The 24,287-nt window shown below is 41.1% G+C and overlaps 1 protein-coding gene and 1 long non-coding RNA gene across 3 annotated transcripts; both read left to right on the top strand.

Annotated features, from left to right (window-relative positions):
• Positions 1-40: 40 nt before the first annotated feature.
• PSTK (phosphoseryl-tRNA kinase) lies at positions 41-23,471 on the top strand. Of its 2 annotated transcripts, XM_082424332.1 has the most exons (7): positions 41-207; positions 12,026-12,511; positions 14,891-15,182; positions 15,434-15,632; positions 19,296-19,371; positions 19,909-20,002; positions 22,848-23,471. In XM_082424332.1, the coding sequence occupies exons 1-7, from the start codon at positions 151-153 to the stop codon at positions 23,045-23,047; spliced, it is 1,404 nt and encodes a 467-aa protein (XP_082280458.1). In that variant the 5' UTR covers positions 41-150; the 3' UTR covers positions 23,048-23,471. The 2 variants fall into 2 exon arrangements, with proteins under 2 accessions (XP_082280458.1, XP_082280459.1); XM_082424333.1 differs by lacking the exon at positions 19,909-20,002.
• On the top strand, positions 214-7,984 carry LOC309642616. Its single transcript, XR_014253292.1, has 3 exons — positions 214-405; positions 4,365-5,342; positions 7,544-7,984. It is a non-coding gene; the product is annotated as an uncharacterized lncRNA (long non-coding RNA).
• Positions 23,472-24,287: the final 816 nt, after the last annotated feature.

Below are 24,287 nucleotides of genomic sequence, written 5' to 3'. Positions count from 1 at the left end.
ATTCAAAATATGCGTGGGGGGGCGGGTGGAGAGCTGGAGTCCGGCGCATGCGCACTGACAGCCTGGTCTAGCTGCTGGGCTGTGCGCAGGCGCGGTGGGGCGCCCGTGGGAACCGAGTGGTGGTTTGACGTTGGCCTCAGAAATGTGTGGATGACGGTGGCTGGGCTGACCCGCAGGATTGGTCCGGTGAGGAGAGTACGTCGTGAGGTAGGTGTGGTGTCGTGGCTCTCGAGACCTGAAGGACCTCGTCCCGACCCTCGCTGTCTGTGGCGCGGACGCCGAGCCTTTCCGCGGAGTGCGGTGGGGTGCGGGGGGCTGGGGACGCGGCGGCCGGGCGGTGGAGTCGGCTTTTCAGGAAGCCCTCAGCCCGCGCCGCAGACGCGCTCTCTCCTCCGAGGGTGTCAGGTGGGTGCCGGTCGTTCGGTTTTAGCTGAGGAGGAGGTTGGGACGGTGTCCCCCTTGGTGTGGGGCCGGGGCGGGTGGCATGTGAGGAAGGTCTGTGGCCCTGGGGCTTCGCCCTGTCAGGTGGCGCGGGCCGCCCTCGTGTCCCCCGGGCCGGGTGGAAGGTGGAGAAAGGCCTGGGCCCGAAGGGGGGTGGGGTCTGCCCTCCCGGCCCCGGGCAGAGCGAGCAGGACGGCGGCCTCGGGTCTGCGGTGGAGCAGAATGCGAGCTGGACCTGAAGGACCCTGAAGCTTTGGGTCCGGAGAAGTGGGAGCGGGTGGCTCTTTCCCGATGCCCCCGGGATAAGAAGGTAGATGGTCCCTCCCCACCACCGCTCTCTGTCCCCTTCCTGAAGAGGCCTGTGCAGATGAGTTTTCCACCTTTTGAAAGAAAAAAGGGAGCTAGAATATAGAAAAGTGGGATGTCAGAGTTCCAAAGGCCTTGAGTGTAAAGGGCCTAATTTGCAAAGGTGTTTTAATACTCCAGACGCATTCTCGGTTGTCTACATCAGTGTTTTTGTCTTACAGTGCCTGCTTCCTGTATATTAACCTTAATTCACAGTACCAGCTTTGGACAGCCCAAAGAAAATAGGCTCTTCTTCAGAAACACCCATCTCCACTTTAAGGAGCCAGGTCAATACTGTCAAGTGGACTTTGACTTTCTTGAATAAGGCTGAATGACCAAGAGTCAGGAAATTAGACTTCTATGGTCTCCCCTTTTCTTTTCGCACAGCCAGTAAATTACCAAATCTTGGTTTTCTTAGAGGAAACCTATTCTTTCTTCATCTCTGCTTCTTCTGTTTTCAAGCACTAGCTTTCATTTGAACAGTTCCAGGAGCTTCTTTACTGTCATTAGCCTTCCTTCTCAACCACTTCCACTCCATCCTCTGCACTGCCCTCTGGTGCTTGTTGCTCTTGACCGAGTACAGCCTTTGTACCTTGACTCCCGCCTGCCTCCCTGCCCTCCCATCTCCCCCACCTTTGCGCAGGCTTTTCACTCTGGAATGCCTGTTCTTTTGGAACAGGGAAAATCCTGTTCATCGTTCAAAATGAAGCAGATCTCCACTCTGCTATAGAATTAAACTCATTCCTCTCTACGACTCTTATACTTTTAATTTATGTTAGAGAAAAACCCAAACTGGACAGTAAAAGCAGATTTTATTCAGAACTATATAATAGGGGAAAAGACCTCAGTGTAGGACCAGGCTCAATTCTGAATACAGCATGGACAAGTGAGAATTTAAAGCCAAGGAGCAGGGTAGGGGGGTCAGTGGATAGAAAATTACTAATGAGAAACCTCAAGGGTCTAGATAATTGTGCCTGAACCTACCTAACAGAATTCTTGCTGGTGAGAGGCCAGGGTTATTAGACATCACCCAGGGGATGATGGAAGATGAGGAACCTGATTAGCTATCAAGGGTGGTCAGATATGGAGGATGGGGGATCTTGCTAAATAGACTTAGCAGTGTTCTTGCCAAAACTAGATTTTACAAGGAAATGCCCAGATGAGCCTAGGAGAAGGTTCAGGAGCCTGAATAAAGTTTGGCCAAGCAAGAATCTTTGTCAGGTACTATGATTCTCTTATGGTTTCAAACTTTATCAGTTTACCTATTTGTGTTCCCTACTATGTAGGCTTGCTGAGATTAATAATTATTTTATGCCTAGTAAAGGTGTTGAGTACAGGTTTGTTGTATGGAATTGATAGATTGGTGAGAGTTGGCTGGCAGCTTTATCACAAAATAAGAGATGCAGAAAAAGGCAAAAATAGTAAATTCAAGCTTATGCTTTTTTCCTCAAAGGCAGGGTGGTGGTTGTTCAGAACTGACCTCACTCTTAATATGATAAATTACTCTCGTCATGAATTGCAACTGATATTTTTGCCCTATTTTTCCCCTTGAAATAAATCATAAAATATATGTTGGAAACTTACCACCAATATTACTAGGATGTACTATGCAATTCTTTCACTCACTTAAAGTTTATTACAGCTTAATGTGTAAGAACTCAATATGCTCTTTAGAGGCATATTTCCAATCTGTTTTCAGAATATGAACCAATGCATATTTGAAAGGTACATTTTAGAAAGAAGTGACTTGTGGTATTAATTTTCTTGGGCCCATTCATTTAGTAATATGACAGTTGAGGTGTTGACCATCTTAATTTTAAGTAGAATGAGTTCTTACTGTATTTGCCCTGCCTTTTACCCAGGAGTATACTTCCCAGCAAGGTGGTTATAGGAACTTAACTATCCTCCCAGCTGGTACCACTTGAGTTGTGCCTCTTCTCCTCCCTTCCCGTTCTTTCTGGTCCCTGCAGGCCCTATGGTTGCCTGGAGTTCCTTCTTCTCACCCTGCCTCAGTGCTGGACCTGCAGTTAAGTTAGAAGCGGGAAAGAAAGAGTAACCTTCCTACCCCTTTTTCCCCAACTTCATTTATAGCTGCTCGCCACCGCCACGTCATTTATAACCTCTGTTCTGATTAGTCCAATATTGCTGGACTGTATACAGTTTTCAATACAGCCTGGCTTCAGCCTTTCTGAAGACATGTAGGAATTATGGGGAAGCTCTTGATGTGTAGCTGAATCTGCCTACATCCATGATTATCACCTGTGTGACACCTTCTTATCCTAAAGCTGTTTTTGTAGTAAAGGGTTAACTTGTTAAGCGTGGGATGTTCAAAACTTGCCCACATTCCAAAGAAAGACCTGGTTCCGGACTAACTCCTGTCTTATCCTCTAAGCTGCTGGAATATCTGCTTAATAAAATTGTCTTTTTAACTATGGGCCTCAGCCCCGCCAGCTAGGTTATGCTAACAGTGTGATGTTTGGTGAGGGCTATACTCTTTTTTTTTTTTTTAATATAAATTTATTTACTTATTTTTGGCTGCTTTGGGGTCTTTGTTGCTGGGCACGGGCTTTCTCTAGTTGCGGCGAGTGGGGGCTACTCTTCATTGTGGCATGTGGGCTTCTCATTGCGGTGGCTTCTCTTGTTGCGGAGCACGGGCTCTAGGGCACATGGGCTTCAGTAGTTGTGGCACGTGGGCTCAGTAGTTGTGGCTCGCAGACCCTAGAGCGCAGGCTCAGTAGTTGTGGCGCATGGGCTTAGTTGCTCTGCAGCATGTGGCAACTTCCCGGCCCTGGGCTCGAACCCATGTCCCCTGCATGGGCAGGTGGATTCTTAGCCACTGCGCCACCAGGGAAGCCCCCAGGGCTATACTCTTTTAGTTTGGCCTCTGAAGAGGCTGAAGACTAAGAAACTAATGGCAGCACATTGGTGCTCCATGCCTACCTGATTGACCCCCAATAAAAACCTTGAACACCAAGACTCAGGTGAGCTTCCTTGGTTGGCAATACTCTGCACATGCTGTCACACATCATTGCTGGATGCTTGCACCTGGTTTCTCTTGGACTCTGCTCCATGTGCCTTTGCTTTGCTAACTTTAGTCTGTATCCTTTCCTGTTTAAGAATCTGTTACAAGGCACAAACAGCAACAAGACTTGAAGAATTGTGCATTCTTCCATTAGTAACAGCAGTTAATTCTAAGTGGGGGAAGTAGTAGAGTTTTATTAGGAGATAGTGTGTGCAGCTTTAAAAAAGAACCCTGCACTACTGTTACATGCTTTTCTTGCTTCCCTGTCTCTGCCCACTGTCACTACCCTAGAGTCTTAGTAAAGAGAAGAATTAAAATTGGGGAAAAGATTTCTTTAAAGATACAAATATAGGTATTGGGGGTAAGGTAGGTAGTAATCACATAACCATGTTTTACTGCTAACTGTACATGCCTTATAACAGATTCTTAAACACTCTGGGTTTCAGAACCTCTTTATACCCTTAAACTGTTGAAAACTGCAAAGAGCTTTTGTTTATGTGGGTTTTATCTTCTACATTAAAAAAAATTAACAACCTTATTCTGCTTGGATCTACAGTAATATACACTAATGTGAACGAATCCAGTAAAAAGAGTGGCTTGAAAAGTAACCAGCATGAATAACATGGTATCATCTACGGAAAAATCCACTCCAGCTTCAGAATACCTGGCTTAAAAAGAACTTTCATAATGGACCCATTTCATGGGATTGTTTTATCCTGCATTCTTGGGGTCTTAGACTGCTTACCTAGAGTTTTAAGATCTATGTGAACTAACTCTTCTTTTGGTAAGTTAATAATGAAATAAAATAGTATCCAAGCTAAATCAACTATTGGATGTGTTTTATTATTTTTTGTTATGTTTTTGTGACACTTGTACATGGTGAAGAAGTAACTGAGCAAAAATGCTACATAGTATGTTCACAACTCATTTTGAATATTGTGTGTTTTTTATAAAAATTACCTGTCTTTATGTATAATTGTAGAATTTTGAGGTATGTTTATTAAAGTCCTTCCAGGGATATGTTGTACTATTAGATTGCAGGTTAAGGGGAAGCTATAGAATCCTTTTTACCAGTTTTACCTTTGATAGTTGTGCTTTTATATACAACATAATGTGAACAGCCAATGTAAATTTTTAAAATTTGTAGTTATATTTATCTCTGTGCTGTGCACATTTTATTTTTCTCACTTTCTCTCCTCAAATAAATTATGAGCTTTTTTTAACACCAGACGATGTCTTTATTTATGTGTGAATCCCCAGCATTTAAGGCAGTATTTGGTACACAAATATCAAGTGAACATTGAATGGTTAACTTTCGCATTGTTAAAATACGAGGCTCATTTATTAGGCTTTCGAGGGGGTTGATTGTTTTAAACATCTTTATAATAATTTTAAACATATGACACCATGATGGAAGTAAGGAAACAGTGAAAATCTCTGTTGGAAATCTCTAGGAATTGCTTTCTTCTGAGAAAATTGTTTTGGAAGCTTAAGAAACCAAGGAATTGACATCGGTTTCATCTGTGAGCCAGAGGTTGGTAGCATTCAGATTCTTCTTAGCAGAACTGCTTCTTGTACCTTTGATCTTTCCTCACACACTTTGGTGGTTCTTAGGGTTAGTGAGATTGATGATTATTCTGGGTCTAAGTACCCACTTTCAGCATATTAGGTCATTTACTTTGCTTTCATCCTAACAATACCAGGAGCAAAGTGGTCTTTGGGAAATCAGAAAAACACTAGATACTGGTGTTAGTTCAAGATTTGGTAACATTTGAGTATCTGGCTCACACTTTAGGCTATCTTTATTAGGTTTTTTTAAAGAAGCTAAGAAGGAAGATAAGACTGGTGACATGATTCAGCTGGAAATGACATTGATGGTGATTATAGAAAAGGAGCAAATAAGCTTATAATTTTTACTTTGTCATAAAAACTTTAGAGGAGGAGTTATTGAAATGGGTATGAGCAATACCTCATTGGAGAGTAAAGTAAGGAAGTTCATTTTCACGGACCTATAAGTGGGTGGCAGCCAAGGAGACCAGCATTTACTAAGTGTCTACTAGGCCACAAAGTAAACATGTATTAGTTAATCTTCTCAGCAACTACAAGTGAGATTTTGGAGAGGTTGTGAACAATGCCATGCTATCAGAGTCATTTTGAGGTTAAGGTAAAGCAGTTCAAGGTCTTTTTAAAAGTAAAAATCTGTTTGTGACTAGAAAGGGGTTCCAGAAGGCTTAGCTCTAGGGATCAGTAAAGAAAAGAGAAGATGGACAAAAGTGGTGAGGGATGAGGTCTTATGGCTCTTGCTATGTTTAAATAAACCTGGGCTTTGGCAGTTAGACTGTTAGCAATTTCTGTTAGTGATTAAAGAACTTGAGTGCTGAGTTGGTGGAAAACAGTGTTAAAAGTAACCAGAGGAGAAAATCTGCTTCTGAAGATACTGGGGATGTCAGAAGGTGGAATCTCAGATTTTCTAAGTCCCCTTAAGAGGACTTCATTCATTATACAGATCAGAAACTTAAACCCAGAGTTGTCACACATTGCTTTTTCTGCTCACTTGCTCTCAGATGAATACAGTTCCCCTTAAGGTCAACTAACATGTCTGGAACAGGCAGCTGGATCACAGTGAACTGAAAGCCCTCATGAGAAGAACAGAATGAACACCCCCGACATGGGAAGATTTAGCTAAAGCTAAAATGGGAACTGGGTGCTGGGTACCTCCTACAGCCCATGTGGTAGTCTAGGTGAGGCAAGACTCCCATGCAATGCCTGTGGCTGTGAGTGGCAGAGCTGATAGAACAGAACCAGCAAAGTAAGGTCAGTCAAGCAGTCTCACCCCAAGTTCAAAGCAGAGTGACTGCTCCAGCATGAAGGATTGCTGACCAACCTCCATTCTCTGCTGAGTATCAGAAGGAACAGAATGATGACAGCTAACACTGCCCATGTGACGTAATCAATCTAATAGTGATTTAAATCAAGTTTAACAATAAATCCTAAACAGGAGTGATCTGTGTGCCTTCAGGTTATGTGTTACTATGTGAGGGAAAATGGGTCACAAATGTCTCTTGAGGATGGCCCACTTGACTATATAAATTCTGGAGGAAAGGGAGAAACTCTGAGTTAGATATATGTGAGTTATCACTTGCTTTCTTTGATAAGGAGATAGTACATTCTTAAGATCATTCTCAAGAAGAGAATGATTTTGTGGCACACCTTTACACTCTCAGAGGTGTGTAGTATTTCTTCCACTGAAGTACAGCCAAGAGTAGCTCCCTTCCCTAGGGCGAAGTGGTCAGCCCTGGGGCTGAGGGAAGAAGGGAGTGTGTGGAGCAGGACATAGTTCACATACCCAAGTGGTCTGGGCCCCATTATTTGACCCAAAAATTCACCCACCTGGACTCTCAAATATTCTGTCTCTGGTACTAAATGCAATGTTACCATGTTGGCACCCTGCTAATTTAAGAGACCACATGTTCAGTAAGTATCTCATCACATTATTGTCCTTTTCTAGGTCTCAGGTGAGAGTGAGGTCTGTGAAGAAAGCTTTATAAATTCAGGGTTGTACTCTAATTATGGCTGTATGCCAACATCACATGCTTATTTTTGAACCTGTCCTTGAAGAGCATGTCTTTTTAGATAGTGGACACCTAAACTTGAAGTCATAATAGCTCGTTTTGATGTTCTGAAATATAAAACAATTTTTATAAAAATTTTAAAAAATCATTTTGTTCCAAACAGGTTGTTAAAAAAGATAACTGGTCCAAAATAACTGGTGAATTCTACCAAACATTCAAAGAGGAAATTATATCGGTTCTTTTCAATCTCTTTGAGAAGATAGAAACAGAGGGAATACTTCCTAACTCATTCTATGAGACCAGCATTACCCTAATACCAAAACCAGACATTACAAGATATTACAAGAAAAGAACACCAAAGACCAGTATCTCTCATGAATACATATGCAAAAATCCTCAACCAAATATTAGCAAATTAAATCCAGTGATGTGTAGAAAGGATTAGACACCATGACCAAGTGGGGTTTATTCTAGGCATGCAAAGCTGGCTCAACATTTGAAAATTGAGTAATGTAATATATCAAGTTAAAGAAGAAAAGTCACAATCATATCAGTAGACGCAGAAAAAGCATTTGACAAAATCCAACATTTTCATCATGATAAACTCAGCAAACTAGGAATAGAGGGGAACTACAACTTGATAAAGAACATCTACAGGGACTTCCCTGGTGGAGCAGTGGTTAAGAATCCGCCTGCCAATGCAGGGGACACAGGTTCGAGCCCTGGTCCAGGAAGATCCCACATTCCACAGAGCAACTAAGCCCGTGGGCCACAACTACTGAGCCCGTGTGCCACAACTACTGAAGCCCACGTGCCTAGAGCCTGTGCTCTGTAACAAGAGAAGCCACCACAGTGAGAAGCCCGTGCACCGCAACGAGGAGTAGCCCCCGCTTGCTGCAACTAAAGAAAGCCCATGTGCAGCAACGAAGACCCAACACAGCCAAAAATAAATAAATAAATTTTTAAAAAAAGAACATCTACAAAAAAACCTACAGCTAACATCATACTTAATGGTGAGAAACTAGATGCTTTCCCACAAAGATCAGGAATGAAGCAAGAATGTCTCACCACTCCTATTCAACATCATACTGGAAGCTCTAGCTAATGTAATAAGAAAAAGGAAATGAAAAGTATACAGATTGAGAAGGAAGAAAGAAAACTGTCTTTGATGACCTGTCTATGTAGAAAATCCCAAAGAATCAACCAAAAACTCCTGGAACTAATAAGTGATTATGGAAAGGTTGCAGGACACAAGATTAACATACAAAAGTCAACTGCTTTCTTAACACTAGCAACGAACAAGTAGAATTTCAAATTTAAAACAATTTGATTTACATTACACCCTAAAAATGAAATACTTGGTATGAACCTAACAACATTTGTGCAAGGTCTATGTGAGGAAAACTACAAAACTCTGATGACAGAAATCAAAGAAGGATTAAATGAAAGGAGATATTCCATGTTCATGGATAGAAAGCCTTAATGTTGTCAAGATGTCAGTTCTTCCCAATTTCATCTATAGATTCAACACAATCTCAATCAAAAGTCCAGTAAGTTCTTTTGTGGATATCAACAAAATTATTCTAAAGTTTATATGGTGAGGCAAACTTAGAATAGCCAACACAGTATTGAAGGAGAAGAACCAAGTCAGAGGACTGACAGTACCCGACTTAACTGTACTGCTACAGTAATCAAGACAGTGTGGTATTGGCAAAAAGAATAGACAGATCAGTGGGCAGAATACAGAGCCCAGAAATAGACTCACAAGTATAGTCAATTGATCTTTGACAAAGAAGCAAAGACAATGCAATGGAGGAAAAAAAGGTCTTCAGCAAAATGGAGGTGGAACAAACAGATAACCACATGTAAAAAAAAAAAAATGTGATACAGGATTTTTATCTTCCACAAAAATTAATTCAAATGTAATCATAGACCTATATGCTAAATGCAAAACTATAAAACTTATAGAAGATAACATAGGAAAAAGATCTAGATGACTTTGGGTTTGGTGATGACATTTTAGATACAACTTTAAAGACACGATCCATGAAAGAAGTAATTGGTAAGCTGGAATTCATTAAAATGAAAAACTTCCACTCTGCCAAAGATAGTGTCAAGAGAACAAGAAGACAAGCCACAGACTGGGAGAAAATATTTGCAAAAGGACTGTTATCCGAAAGATACAAACAGCACTTACAACTCAACAGTAAGAAAATGAACAACCCAGTTTAAAAATGGGTAAAAGATCTGAACAAAAACCTCACCAGAGAAGATAGTCATCCCTCAGTATCCGCTGGAGATTGATTCCAGGACCCCCATGCATATGTGCTTGTTAGCAGCATAGAGTTAACTTCTTCCACCTGGTGGGGATTTCAGTATCTGCAAAAGAGCTCAAAGGACTTGGCTCAGAATATTATCTATAACCCTTGAGGAGGAACTAAAGGTCCTTGACTTTGTTTAATGACTATTATTATTTTGTCTTGCTTGACTGTTTTCCTTTCTTTCTGCATTTTCTCACTTCTCTGATTAAATTTACTGTTTGGAACCTGGGGAAGGCCTAGGAGGCTAAAGTTTTTCTACAGACAAGAGGCAGGCGGAGGACATGATGAGGGGGGGTCTGTTCTGGGAAGGCCCCACAGGGTCCTGTTTGGTTACACTACCCACCTATTAGAATATTTTAAACCCTGACAACACCAAGTGCTGACAAAGATATGAAGCAACAAGAACTCTCATTCATTGCAGTGGGAATGCAAAATGATACAGCCACTTTGGAAGACAGTCTGTCACTTTCTTACAAAACTAACATACTCTTACCACAAGATCCAGTAATCACGCTCCTTGGTATTTACCCAAATAACATAAGTTGAAAATTTACGTCCATTTACGTCCATAAACGCACAGATGTTTATAGTAGCTTTATTCACAATTGCCAAAACTTGGAAGCAACCAAGATAACCTTTGTAGGTGAATGGATAAACTGTGATTCATCCGGACAGTCGAGCATCATTCAGTGCTTAAAAAGATACAAGCAATCAAGCCATGAAAGACGTGAAAGAAGCAAATATGAAAAGGCTGTATGATTCCAACTATATAACCTTCTGGAAAAGGCAAAACTATGGAGGCAGCAAAAAGATAAGCAGCTGCTGGGGTAGGGAGAGATGAATAGGTAGAGCACAGAGGATTTTTAGGGCAGTGAACCTATTCTGTATGACACTATAATAATGGATACATAGCATCATACATTTGCCAAAACTCATGGAATGTATGACACCAAGAGTAAACCCTGTGTAAACTGTGGACTTCGGACGATAGTGATGTGTAGGTTCATCGATTGTAACAAATGTACCACACTGGATGTTGATAGCCAGAGAGACTGGGGGTGGGGGGAGGTATATGTGAACTCTCTGTACTTTCTGCTCAATTTTGCTATGAACCTAAAACTGCTCTTTAAAAAGTCTATCTTAAAATAAGTAACAAACAATAACCATGTTTAAACGAGAAAAAAAAAAGGTTGCCTAGGAAAAGGGGAGGAAATGAGTGTGAGTGTGGATAAGTGATGAAAAATAATAAATTAAGGAGAGGGATCTTGCACTGGGCCTATGACAATAATGTCATGAAATGAAAAGTATGTTTAATTCAATGCTCACCTTCAATCCAAGAGAAAGAAAATGAGATAATGTATGTGTACATGCTCTGTAATCACAAGTATATCAGATTTAGCACTGGGTTATTGATTATATTTTGTCCCAGTATACACTGATTTTCACTCGTTCACATTTTAAACATAACTTCATATGACTAAGATGTAATCTCCTAAAATAACGTGAAAGATAGAAAATGAATTCAATTTTTCTACACCACATCCCCACAGAGGGAATTTGTTTTATACTTCTTCACAGCTTAGCATTTCTTTTTTTTTTTTAAGAATTCCTTTTATTTTTATTATTTATTTATTTATTCATTTATTTTTGGCTGTGTTGGGTCTTCGTTTCTATGCAAGGGCTTTCTCTAGTTGCGGCGAGCGGGGGCCACTCTTCATCGCGGTGCGCGGGTTTCTCACTATCGCGGCCTCTTGTTGCGGAGCACAAGCTCCAGACGCGCAGGCTCAGTAGTTGTGGCTCACGGGCCCAGTTGCTCCGCGGCATGTAGGGATCTTCCCAGACCAGGGCTCGAACCCGTGTCCCCTCTATTGGCAGGCAGATTCTCAACCACTGCGCCACAAGGGAAGCCCTAGCGTTTCTTTTTTAACACTAAAATACCTAGTGTGCTCTGCATGAATGCACTGGGCTTGAAGTCTGGGGATGTTCCTTTCCTGCCTTTATTTCCTCACACTTGCTGCCGACTGGCGGCGTTAGGGTGCAATGACTACTATTTACTCTGCCCTTCCACCTATCACAACTGTGAGGGGCAGCGGAGCACAGTCGTCGGACTCAGATTCGACTCCTATTTTTTGATTTCCAGTAATTGACCTTCCAAAGACTGCTGGAGGAAAAGACTCGAAGTCTCTTCTGCGATTTTCCTGGGCAACGGACTTAATCGTAAAAACCAACAAACAAAAACCCTAGGCACAGATCCTAATGGTTTGCGAGTTTCCGGAAGGAAGGATGATTCTAACTGAAGATTGTCTAACTTTCTGACCCTTTAGGAAACGTCCAGCTTTTACGAAACGCATCCTCGTGGACTTCCCAGACTAGAGGACTCGCCTCACAGAAAGCTCAGTACCAGGGGTTCAGGGGACCAAGGGGACGACCTCGGATACAACCGCGACCACGCATGGTGTTTGGAGCCGAAGGCTCGCCCATTCCTCCATTGCGCCAATAGGCGGCGCAATAGGGCGGTGGGAGACTGTGCATGCGCAGTTGGCGGACATTGCCGCAAACAACGCTGGCAGCTACCTCGGGTCTCTCGCGACAGCATGAAGGCAGGTGAGGACGCCAGAGGAGCGCGCAGCGAGAAGCTGAAGAAGCTAGGTCTCTGCGTCCTCTGTGGACTGCCCGCAGCAGGAAAGTCGACCTTCGCGCGTGCCCTCAGCCACAGTCTACGGCAGGAGAGGAGCTGGGCCGTGGGCGTCGTCGCCTATGATGACGTCATGCCAGACGCGTTCCTAGAGGAGGCAAGCGCTCGCCCGTTGGTCAGTACGGAGGGGGCGGGGCCTAGACTGCTGTCGCGGAGGGAAATCTACAAACTCCACGATTCTTGTACTGGGTAATACCTGGTGTGGGAGGTGGGTCCCTGATAGAGGAGAGACTGGAGTTCGAGGAAAGGGGAGCTGGTTTAACACAATGAGTTGACTAGAAATAGAAAACGATGCAAACAGCCACCAGCATAAGGTTAGGGTCTGAAGTCAGCGTGCAAGGTGGACGTCCCCCATAATCAAGTATCCTCCTGAAAATCCTTTGGGAAGGTTGTTCTGAAAAGAAGGACAGAGTCTCTCAAAAATTCCAACACAGCCAATTTAACATTCAGCCAGGCGAATCCAGGTATTGTGGGGCTTTAAGTTATGCGGTTTGGGGAAACCCTTTTAAAGAAAAAGGATACAAAATTATAAGTGACAGGGTACTTATTAGGGCCCCTCCTGTGACAATAGATTCTGTGCAAATGAAGGACTTGGCGTCTGAAGCTGGATCTTCATTCAACTGAGGGTAAACCTGCTTCTGCCAGAGTAGGAAAAGATGGCTGTTTCTTAGTTGACCACCAGATGAAGTAATAGGCTTGTATTTAAGGGTCAGCTTGGGTTCCCAGTACATACTTCTCTTTAAGCCCTGAGATCACCCTCAGCGCTGTGAGATGCATCCCCCTGAGAAGCATGTGAAAACTGAGACTTCCGCGGGGAAGAGTAGAGTCACGTCACCCATCTCATGCTCACTCTAGAGAAAATACTTTTTGATTAACATATTCTGAAAAATTTAAAGTTATTTTTGTCATTTAGTGCCGAATGTAGATGAATTCACATAAATAAAATGCAAATATGGTGTGATTCCACTCTGTAAGTATATATGCAAAAATACAGTACATTTGGCACATGGAAGAATTTTGAACTTCTCCACAAAAGCTATATACTTCCCCATTCTTGGTTAACTGTGAGGTAAATACAGTATCAGGCCCCTGGTAACACCGGATTTACTTAAGTAATAGTATTTTTACCACTATGGAGAAAGCTGGAAGTTGTTGATAGGGATTGTGGTATCTGCTGGGGTTTTCCCTCACTTTTCTTATTATATTTTTTCCACTCTCCCCCTACAGACCAAGGCCATGGGGCTCATCCAGTCACCACGAGTAGGATATCTCACCTTTTAGGAAGTGATCGTGTTTCTGTTTCCTTTTGAGCGGGTTTTGCTGATGTATTTGTTTTATGTGCCATAATCTCAGTGACGTGGTAGAGCATGGACAGACAGGAGAGGGATCCTGATCTGCTGTCCTTGTGTTTTCCCTCCAGCCTTGACCTCATAACTATGTCAGTGTTCACCAGAGCCTTTGAGCAGCGCAAGACTGCTTATATTTTCAAGCTATTTATTCTCTTCTCCTCAATCTGCTTCCTCTATCTTTCCCTATCCCATTCCAATCCTGTTGTTAGCCTGAGGTCTTTTCATCTGGACCCAGGGACCTTTCAGCTGATCCTCTTTCTATCTACAACTTTTCTTATTTCAAGGGCAAATGAGCATTGCTATATCTTAGCCAAACTATTTTATTTTGGCAGGATATTGTTTTTTTTTAATTTTTGGCTGCGTTGGGTCTTCGTTGCTGCACGCGGGCTTTCTCTAGTTGCCGCGAGCGGGGGCTACTCTTTGTTGCGGTGCGGGAGCTTCTTATTGCGGTGGCTTCTCTTGTTGCGGAGCACAGACTCGAGGCGCGTGGGCTTCAGTAGTTGTGGCTCACGGGCCCTAGAGCGCAGGCTCAGTAGTTATGGTGCACGGGCTTAGTTGCTCCACAACATGTGGGATCTTCCTGGACTAGGGATCGAACACGTGTCCCTTGCATTGGCGGGCGGATTCTTAACCACTGTGCCACCAGGGAAGTCCCAGGGTATTGATTTTGGTTCCTCCTTTCTCCTGGATGGTAACAGCTTTTCATTCTTTCATTTATTCACTTATTCATTCAGTCATTTCATATACATTTCTGGAGCATCTATTAGGTGTCTGACCCTCTGCTGAAGCCTGGGTATACAGTAGACTGTTGATCTAGCAGGGACATAGAGATACCTAAACAATGTAAACCCTGTTAGAGTGGAGACCCAATATACACAGAACAGGGCGTCATGATAGGCAAGGGACGGTCTGAGCTGCCTTCCGCATGGCTGAGTCTGAGAAGAGTTCACAGAGAACTAACATCACTGAGTAGTTTCTCAGGCAGAGGAACAGCGTATATGAAGACATGAGGATGAGAAAGCAAGTTGTGTCTAGAGAACTCCAGATGGTTCAGAAATTATCATATGGAGCAGGGGGGTTGTTGAGGCATGACCACCCTACTGGCCAAAGCCTAATATAAATTGCAATTCTATGGTATTTTGCAGCCATCCCAGTGGAAATCGCTTCGCCAGGAACTGTTGAAGTACCTTGAATACTTCTTTCTGGCTGTCATTAACGGGTGTCAGATGTCTGCCCCACCCAGCAGGACTGAAGCCATGTGGGAGGATTTTCTAACCTGCTTGAAGGATCAAGATCTGATATCTTCTTCAGCACTTGAGGCCCAGTCTCACTATCTCTTAACGAAGACTGCTGTTTCTAGACCTCTGCTTTTGATTTTAGATGACAACTTTTATTATCAAAGTATGAGATATCAAGTCTATCAGCTGGCTCGGAAATGTAATTAACACATTTTTTTTCTTACACTCAGAGACATTTATTCGCATATCAAAATCACTACTGTCTTTAGTGAGAGCTTGATTGGATTAGGAGGTTTATATGGATTTACTTAATTTTCAAAGCTCCATGTTCAGTATTGCAAATGGTCTTTCCTGCTGCAGGTGGGGTAACGTGTCTAACGTGTCTACGTATATTTCACATTTTGGAAAAATAGTACCCTAGTAATTTTGTGGTTTTTGAATGGTTTTCAGATTCATTAGGCTTTTGCCAGCTCTTTTTAGAGTGTTCTCTCGAGACCTGTCTACAGAGGAATGGCCAGAGACCACTTCCAGTGCCTGCCGAGACCATCCACCTGATGGGAAGCAAGATAGAAAAGCCTAACCCTGAGAAAAATGCTTGGGAACACAACAGCCTCACAATTCAGAGCCCAGCATATGCTTCAGAGGCCAGGTAGCCTACTCAAAGGTGTCCTTCACTAGCTGCTTTGCTGAGCCAGGCCCTGTGCTGAATGCTTTCCCTGTATCCACCTGGTTACTCTTCACACAAGCCTTGGAGAGGGACATTATTTCCCCTTTCTTTAGAAGAGGAAACTGAGTGAGGATGTTTAGTTTGCCCAGAGTCACTGAGATTGTTACAGCTGAGACGTGAACCCAGGTGTGTTTGCAAATGTGTACTCTTGTTAAAGTTATACTGTTTCCCAGAGGTCAGGGCAGGGAGTTCAGAGTAGGGCACATCTCTGATACTCTTGCTGAAGTAGCGTAGTCTAAACAGATTGCCCAGTAGTTTTCTTATAGAGAGAAAAGGAGTGGAACTGGTACTAAATCCTAATTTGCCTTAACCCTCACTCCAGTTACACTGCTTGTGTAGATGTGAGGCTTGTGGCTGTGGTGGCTAATGCATTTCATTCCTAAAATAGGTCTTGAGAATTCTAGAGTTCTGGAGAGTTCTAGTTCAGCACCTTTCTGATAGAAGTCTCACTGATGATAGAAATGTTCTCTATCTGCCCTGTCCAGTATGGTAGCTGCTAGCCACATGCGACTGACCATTGAGCACTTGAGAAGTATAGCCAGTGCAACTTACTACCTGAATTTTAAATGTTATCTTAATCACTTTAAACTTAACTGGCTGCATGTGGCCCGCGGCTGCTGCATGGGACAGCGCAGTTCGAGAGGTATATTGCCCACAGTTCCTTAGTTCCTGCTTGACTGTTTTCCAGAAGGGATCAGCAGTTTTTAAAAGGCTAATTTTTTAAACTCATTCCTCAAAATGTTTTGTTCCCAGGATACAGTTTCCATGGATTTTGTAATACTCTAACATTCTAAGAAAAAAAGAAAAAATTCGATTTAAGTAACTGTTGTTTATAGGGTTAATGAAATAAGCTATGGCTGAGATTTCTAATTTTAACTTCTCATAATATCTTGAAACTTTGAGAAGGCGAGCATGTAGCCAATTGATGGCTCCTCTTTCTGGAATACTGAAAATGTTTTCCTTCGCAAGTGAATGGCTGGTTGAGGCGTTGAGATGCCCCATTCTGCCCCGTGAGAGCAGCCTAAGTTTAGTATCTCTGCTCTGGGGGCCAGTTCTTGCTAGAAGCAAGGAGGAGTGTGAGCTTTGCCAGTGTCAGTACCAACCCTGAACATAATCTGCAGTTTTGTCTTGGGTCTTAAGAATATGGTCCAAAATAGTCATAGCATGGCTATGACTGAAGTCTGAAGTCTGGTGGCCCTGTATTGGAAGTTGAAAGATGATGTGACAAATATACCTTTCCCAGGCTTCTGTGAAATACTACTACTACTACTACTACTACTGCTGCTACTACTACTACTACTACTACACTACTATCACCACTACTGCTATTACCACTACTATTACTGTTACCACTACCACTACTATTACCACTACTAATGCTACTACTAGTACTACTATTAGCAGCAACAGCTATTGAGCAGATACTATGTCCTGGGCAAGTTCTGAACACTTTATATGTACAATCTGATTCAGTCCTCACAACAACCCTTTGAGGGCAGATACAATTATCCCCCTTTCATGATGGGACAACTGAGGCCCAGGTAAGTAAAGTAACATATCCAGATAGTAAATAGCAGAGCCAAGATTTGGACCCATTGCAGTCTCACTCATTCCAGAACCTGGGCTCTTTTCTTCGTGAGAAAGATCACGTTGAGGTGAAGGTTTAATTCAGTGACTTCACTGGCTTATGTTTTTTCAGTGCTACTCCTTGTATCTGAGCAAAGTTTAAACTCCTTACCATAACTTGCACACTCTAACCCTGATTTTTTTTTTTTTTTAACGTTCTATTCTTTTGGTTTTTTTTTTTGGCTGTGTTGGGTATTCGTTTCTGTACGAGGGCTTTCTCTAGTTGCGGCGAGCGGGGGCCACTCTTCATCGCGGTGTGTGGGCCTCTCACTGTCGCGGCCTCTCTTGTTGTGGCGCACAGGCTCCAGACACGCAGGCTCAGTAACTGTGGCTCACGGGCCCAGTTGCTCCGCGGCATGTGGGATCTTCCCAGACCAGGGCTCGAACCCGTGTCCCCTGCATTGGCAGGCAGATTCTCAACCACTGCGCCACCAGGGAAGCCCTAACGTTCTATTCTTTTACTAAAAACATGTCCATTCAAGGAAGATGTTTTGTTTTACTAGTTTGGTGACTCATAGGGGGAAAAGTTTAGGTCAGCAAAAACAGAGAGAGTGGAACGCTGGGGGGAAAAGAATCTTGTTTTTTAAGATGAGACTATTCTGGAAAACTTAAATTAGAGCTTTACTTTGACATGTAACTCTCTCATGATTGCATTAAAAGTTTTCACTTCGTATAATTAAAAATCTCATCAGACGAAAATCTGCCTGTCGTGCACATGATGTTTGAGTGACAGACTTCATAATTTATATTCTCAGAGACATGACATTCAGTACTTTTCCTTTCCTTTTTTGGAATTTTAAATCTGATCCCTAAATTTCTTTGTTTTTAATTTTTATTGGAGTATAGTTGCTTTACAATGTTGTGTTAGTTTCAGGTGACAGCAAAGTGAGTCAGTTATACCTATACCTATATCCACTCTTTTTTAGATTCTTTTCCGACATGGGCTATTACAGAGTATTGAGTAGAGTTCCCTGTGCTCTACAGTAGGTCCTTGTTAGTTACCTATTTTATATATGGTAATGTGTACATGTCAATTCCAACCTCCCAGTTTATCCTCCCCGCCCCCCAGCTCTAATCCTGATTAACTCCCCAGCCTCATAGCCCACGACTCTCCCCTTGCTCCTTTTCAACCAAACTGGCCTTTTCTGTCCCATGAACACGAGAAGCTTGTTCTTGTCTTGGGGCCATAGTGCTTGCCGTCCCCTCTACCCTTCCCACGTACGTAAGCTTCACTGGCTTCCCTGACCATCCTACCCAGCGTGAAGGGTGTTAAATAGGCTAGCCAGTCACTCTCTTATGATCACTTTGTTCATTATCTTCACTCACTTATCCACTTGTCACTGTCTGAAACTATTATTTTTTGCTTATTTATTTATTCTCTGTCTCTCTCCATTATGTTATCAGGCTTAGAGAGGGTAGGGATCTTGCTACAACCCCAGCTTAGCACATAGTTTCACATACATAGTTGTACAACATTTTTCATATATGAAGATGCTCAATAAATATTTGTTAAATGAATAAATGAATTCTACTGCAACCCTCGATGACCTCTTGTCCTGTGGGGAACTTTGCAAATTCACATCCAGTAAATGAGCAGAAGCCAGAAAATAAAGACTAAGCCTCCTTCTTTAGGGAATATAAAGTTCTAGGAGCCTAAAGTTCAGCAGTTAATGAGGGAAAAGAGAGAATGTCTTTTAAAACCTTATTAATATGAGTCTTAGGAAATTAGTATTTTTTACATGAGGGGATTTGGGGGGCTTATCACTTGTTTTGAGCTTCTACATTTTAATTTTGCAAGTAGAAGGTAGCTCCCAAATCACTTTGCTTTTCCCCTTTTGTTCAGGAGTTTGGATATACCACTTTCATTCCTCTAGAATTCAGCTTAGTACCCATAAACACAAGTTCTTTAAAAACAGGTGTTTGATATAAGGATTTATTTTATCCTACCTTGTCTTATAGACTGAAATTGACTGATTTACTGCTTACGGCTTTGGAAAATCCAATAAAATACGTGGAGGAGAATGTGGAACAAAAGGTAAGTCTTCCAGTTTAGATTTAGTATAAATGAGAAGGAACTTTTGTAGGAAGATCTTTTTGACCTGAGTGTAAAATATGAGTAACATGTGAAAGACACTTTGTCCCTGCCTTGGCATCTTACCAGCATTCAGCTCCTGACACCTGGATGCAGTGGTACTCTGGAGGGAGCTCGCACTGCCTGGTCAAAGACGACTGTTAAATTTTCAGAAACGTTGGAGCCTGTTGACATTATGTTGGTAGCTCGAAGTGGGCGTGGATGGGAATATTTACACCGTAGAAATAGACAAAATACTATGGATAGGTTTGTGTTTTTCTCTTTGAGAGCCCATTCTTAGACATTTACCAGCATACTGCCTACGTGGAACCCAGTTTACAACTGGATGTATTTCGTTTAGACCCTCTCCTAGGGAAGAATAACTGGAACAGAAAAGTCACGTTTCCTTTTCTTTGTCTCTTCACCTATGCATCCCCTACACTTTAGTTACTTCTTTTGTAAAACTAGATAACTGTTCCAATAACAATGTCTATTACCTAGGAAACAGACAGAATTATTTGTTCAACTAACATTCTTCATCAAGCTGATCAGACCCTCCGAAGAATTGTCTCTCAGACAATGAAGGAAGCGAAAGGTGTGTTGAGTAGTTAAGATTCTATTTAGTTGAGACTATTCTTTCCTGCTACTCTTGTTCCCTGGACGTGGGTAGTTTATTTGCTTTCATTCATAAAGTTTACATCATGTTTTCAGTTTAACTATGCAACTTGGTTATATTAAGCTAAAACTTCTACCTCTGGAACCAGGCATTCATCCATCCAGTAGGTTTTTGTTGAGTGGCTACTCTGTACTAGGCTTTATTTTGGATACTGGGGAGTTGTGAGGGAGCAGAACATCATAGTGAGGAGACAGACAAAAAATAAATAAATATATGAATATATGCCGGTGCTCTGAAGAAAAGTAAAGTAGGGTAAGGCAAGGTAGTGATGGGAGGATTTATTTTTAAGAGGGTAATCAGGAAGGCTTCTCAGAGGAAATGGCATTGAAGCAAAGATGTGAATGAAAGGAAACAGCAAGCCATGCTGATGCTTGCAGGATCATTTCAGGCAGCGGACACATCAAGTGCAAAAGTCCACAGGTAAAGTTGGTATGCTCTAGAACAGAAAAGAAGCCATTGAGTCTGGGGTGAAGTAAGGGATGGGGAGAGGTAGTCAGGGGCCAGGAGTAAAATCAGCATGGAGTTTGAACAGGCTTAGTGCATTGTCAGTCTGAACTTAGATGAAATATGTGATAATTATAGTTTTATAAAATAATTCCTTCAGGTTTTAAATATTGAACTCTTTGCTATATTTAAAATTTGATTTAAAAAATAACAGCAGCTTAACATTTCTTGAACTCCTTTTATATGCTAAGTGCCTTATAAATATTGTTTCTAGTCTTTAGAATCCTATCAGGTAAGTGTAATTTTACAAATGGGGAAATGGAAGGTCTGAGAGGATAAGTAACTTGTCCAAGGCTGAACTTAACACCTGCTAAATATTGTACCTGCGCAACCTGATGCTGAGCTAAGTCTGATTCTAGTTTATGCTTTCTGTTATGTTCCTCTACATCACCAACATTTATTATTAATACCTTTACAAAAACTTAGAACATTGGAAAAAGAAACAATATACTAACCATATTGTTTTCCAGACTTTTTTGAACCATGATCCGTAAGCAGGTTTTAATACTGTAACCTAGTGTGTAGCCCAGTACAGACACACTCCTGCATAGAAACAAGTTTCACAAAACCCTCACATGTTTAATGAACTGTGTTCTATTTGATTCCATCTTAGAAAAACACTGGTTGCAACTTGCAACCCATTTATGCGTTGTAATCCAAAGTTTGAAAAAGAGAGCTGGAACAAAAATGGCATCAGATCAGAATGAAAACAAAAAGGTGTTGTAGGAGTTCTTTCAACTATTTGTCTGTCCATAAAATGAAGGGAAGGGGGAATAGGGTTATGCCCAAATTACTCTTGACTCTTTTCCTACCCATTAATTTTTTGTGTGTGTGAAGGAGGTGGTACTAGCTTCCAAAACTGTGCTTAAATAAAATTTAAAAATTCAGTTCTGCTTCCATCAAGGAAGTGAAGGGACAACCCACAGAATGGGAGAAAATATTTGCAAATCACATTTCATAAGGGACTTATATCCGAAATACATAAAGGACTCTCACAACTCAACAATAAAGACAAATAACCCAATTTTTTAAATGGGCAAAGAATCTGAATAGAAATTTCTTCAGGGAAGATATACAAATGACCAGTAACCACATGAAAACATCACTAGTCATCAGGGAAATGCTAATCAAAACCACAATGAGATACCACTGCACACCCACTAGGACAGCTAGAATCCAAAAGTCCAAGTGTTTGTTAGGATGTGGAGAACTCAGAACCCACATACACCACTGGTGGGAATGTAAAGTGGTGCAGCTGCTTTGGAAAACAGCCTAGCGGTTCCTCAGACAATTGAATGTAATTACCACGGGACCTAGAAATGAAAACATATGTTCCTATAAAAATTTGTACACAAGTGCTTATAGCAGCATTATTCCTAATAGCCAAAAGGTAGAAGCAACCCAAATGTCCATCAGCTGACAAACAAAATGTGGTCTATCCATACAATGGATTATTCAGCCATAAAAAGGAATGAAGTACTACAACATGGATGAACCTTAAAAACATTATGCAAAGTGCAAGAAGCCAGTCACAAAAGGCCACACGTTATGAGTCCAGTCATGTGAAATGTCCACAATGGGGAAATCTAGAGACCCCAAGTAGATTAACGGTTGCTTAGGGACTGAGGGCAGAGACAGGGGGAATGGAGTTAAGAGGGTGATAGCTAAAGAGTACAGATGATAAAAATGTTCAAAGATTGACTGCGGTGATAGTTGCTTATATCTGTGAATATACTAAAACCACTAAATTGTAGTTTAAATGGGTAAACTGTATGTTATGTGATTTATATCTCTGTAAAGCTGTTCAAAAAAAAAATCAGTTCTCAGTCACACTACCCACATGGCTAGTGGCTGCTGGACTGAATAGGGCAGATATAGAATATTTCCATCATTGTCGAAAATTATATTGGACAACTGTTCTAGGTATTGTCTATCAGAGCTTCAAAGCCAAATTGTCATTTTCTAGCTCTGCTTTTTTGCCTTACTACCTGTTAATTCAGTAAGAATTCAGTCAACTTATTTTGTCAACACAAAGTCCCTTTCAGGTTTATCTTTTCTGCTTGTGCATGTCATAGCAAGTTATTTAAATGATCTGCCTGTATCACATTAATGTGACCTTTGTCTATATATTACACCAACTCAATTATGATTTATAGAAGAATCTGAATGGTTTGTCTGAAGTAATCAAATTAATTTCCTGCTGTCATCAGTCCAGCTTGATTTAATTTACACAAATAATTTGAGAATATCTTTATTTTAGGTGAACAGCTGTTTCCGTACAACTTGAAACTTCTAGCCGAAGAACTTAACAAGCTCAAAGCAGAGTTTTTGGAAGACCTAAGACAAGGAAACAAAAAATACCTGTGCTTTCAACAAACCATGGACTTATCAGATGTTATTTCTTTTTTTCATTATGAGAAAGATAACATTGTACGGAAGTATTTTTCAAAGCAGCATTAAAACTTGATTTCCAATCAAACCCATTTTGGTTACGATTCTGCAAACTAATTTAAACAAGTCTGTATTACTGGATGTTTTCTAGGCCAATGATGTGAATTGCCAAAGGGGGGAAAAAAAAATCAGTCCATTCTAAAAGATCCATTTGTCATAACAGAAACTACTTCAGTCAGTCGTTTGTCAGATGTGACATGGATAATTAAGCATCAGAGGAAGACTTCCTCATTTATGTGCCAGAACAGTTGTGGGGGGGCAGGGGTCACACCTTAAATAAAGAGAAGAAATTAGGAAGGAGACAAGATGCTCATCACGGAACTGTTTTTGCTTTTAACTCATGCAACATCTTCTCATGGGTAAGGCACTCTACAAATCCAAACCAAGGTAGCCATAAAATCTTCAAAAAAAAAAAAAAAAAAAATGAACATTTTACACACTGGAAAATTATTTAAAAAACTAATTGGATCCTAGTTTTCAAAAAAGAAAAATCGAGATCATTAGAAAGTGTTATTTTTTATTCATATATTACAAAAGCAAAGCTTCATTCACAATATGAACTACATACTAGATAGAGTTATTTCAGCATTAAACTGCTTTCTGGAATCCCTAAACAATAGTGTGTTTTGCAACCATACTCAAGTTTTATGTTTTACATACAAAATATGTTCTTGACATCAAAGTACATATTAACAAAACCAAGTTCTAGAAACCATATACCCTCTAAGACTACTTAATGCAAAGTCCTTAGCAGGGAATTTTTAAAAAAATAATATATCCATTTGATAAATATTTTTGTAGAACTTAAATGAAGTTTATCTCTGAACATTTTTTTAGTAATATTCCCTTTGTCAAACAGTTCTGCAGATGAATGGCAAACACTTATTTCTAAAATGAAATAGCACTGGAAAATATCCAGTGAAATTTTTTCAAAGTAAAAGTCTAGCCTTTACTTGAATTTCAAGAAGTTGTAGCTACATACTATATTCATAAAATCTGAAATAAAGTTACTCCCTGTTAATCTCTTCACAGTTTCTTAAAAAAATATTAGTGGAGATAAAGTATCTACCAACTTTAAGAATCTAAACTTATGTTCACTGAACAAAAATAAATTTAGTTTCAGAACATTGCCTGTTAACAGCAAAGTATTATAAATAGTGCATGTTAAACTTTTCTGAACTCATTTCTATAAAATATTTGATTAAAAATAAAATGGGAGAAACATATTCAATACTTAATAGAAGATACT

This window comes from Balaenoptera physalus, assembly GCF_965194825.1.
Source record: "Balaenoptera physalus genome assembly, chromosome: 14".
Lineage (NCBI taxonomy): Eukaryota > Metazoa > Chordata > Mammalia > Artiodactyla > Balaenopteridae > Balaenoptera > Balaenoptera physalus.
The sequence above is the reverse complement of the archived record's forward strand: the minus strand, read 5'-3'. Positions and strand labels throughout refer to the sequence as shown.

What these genes read in the sequence shown, in the direction of transcription:
- PSTK (XM_082424332.1), top strand. Translation starts at nt 151, where the DNA reads ATGACGGTGGCTGGGCTGACCCGCAGGATTGGTCCGGTGAGGAGAGTA. An exon ending in AGGCAAGCGCTCGCCCGTTG is followed by an intron (nt 12,512 to 14,890) that starts GTCAGTACGGAG and finishes GGTATTTTGCAG; the next exon opens with CCATCCCAGTGGAAATCGCT. An exon ending in GCATATGCTTCAGAGGCCAG is followed by an intron (nt 15,633 to 19,295) that starts GTAGCCTACTCA and finishes CTTGTCTTATAG; the next exon opens with ACTGAAATTGACTGATTTAC.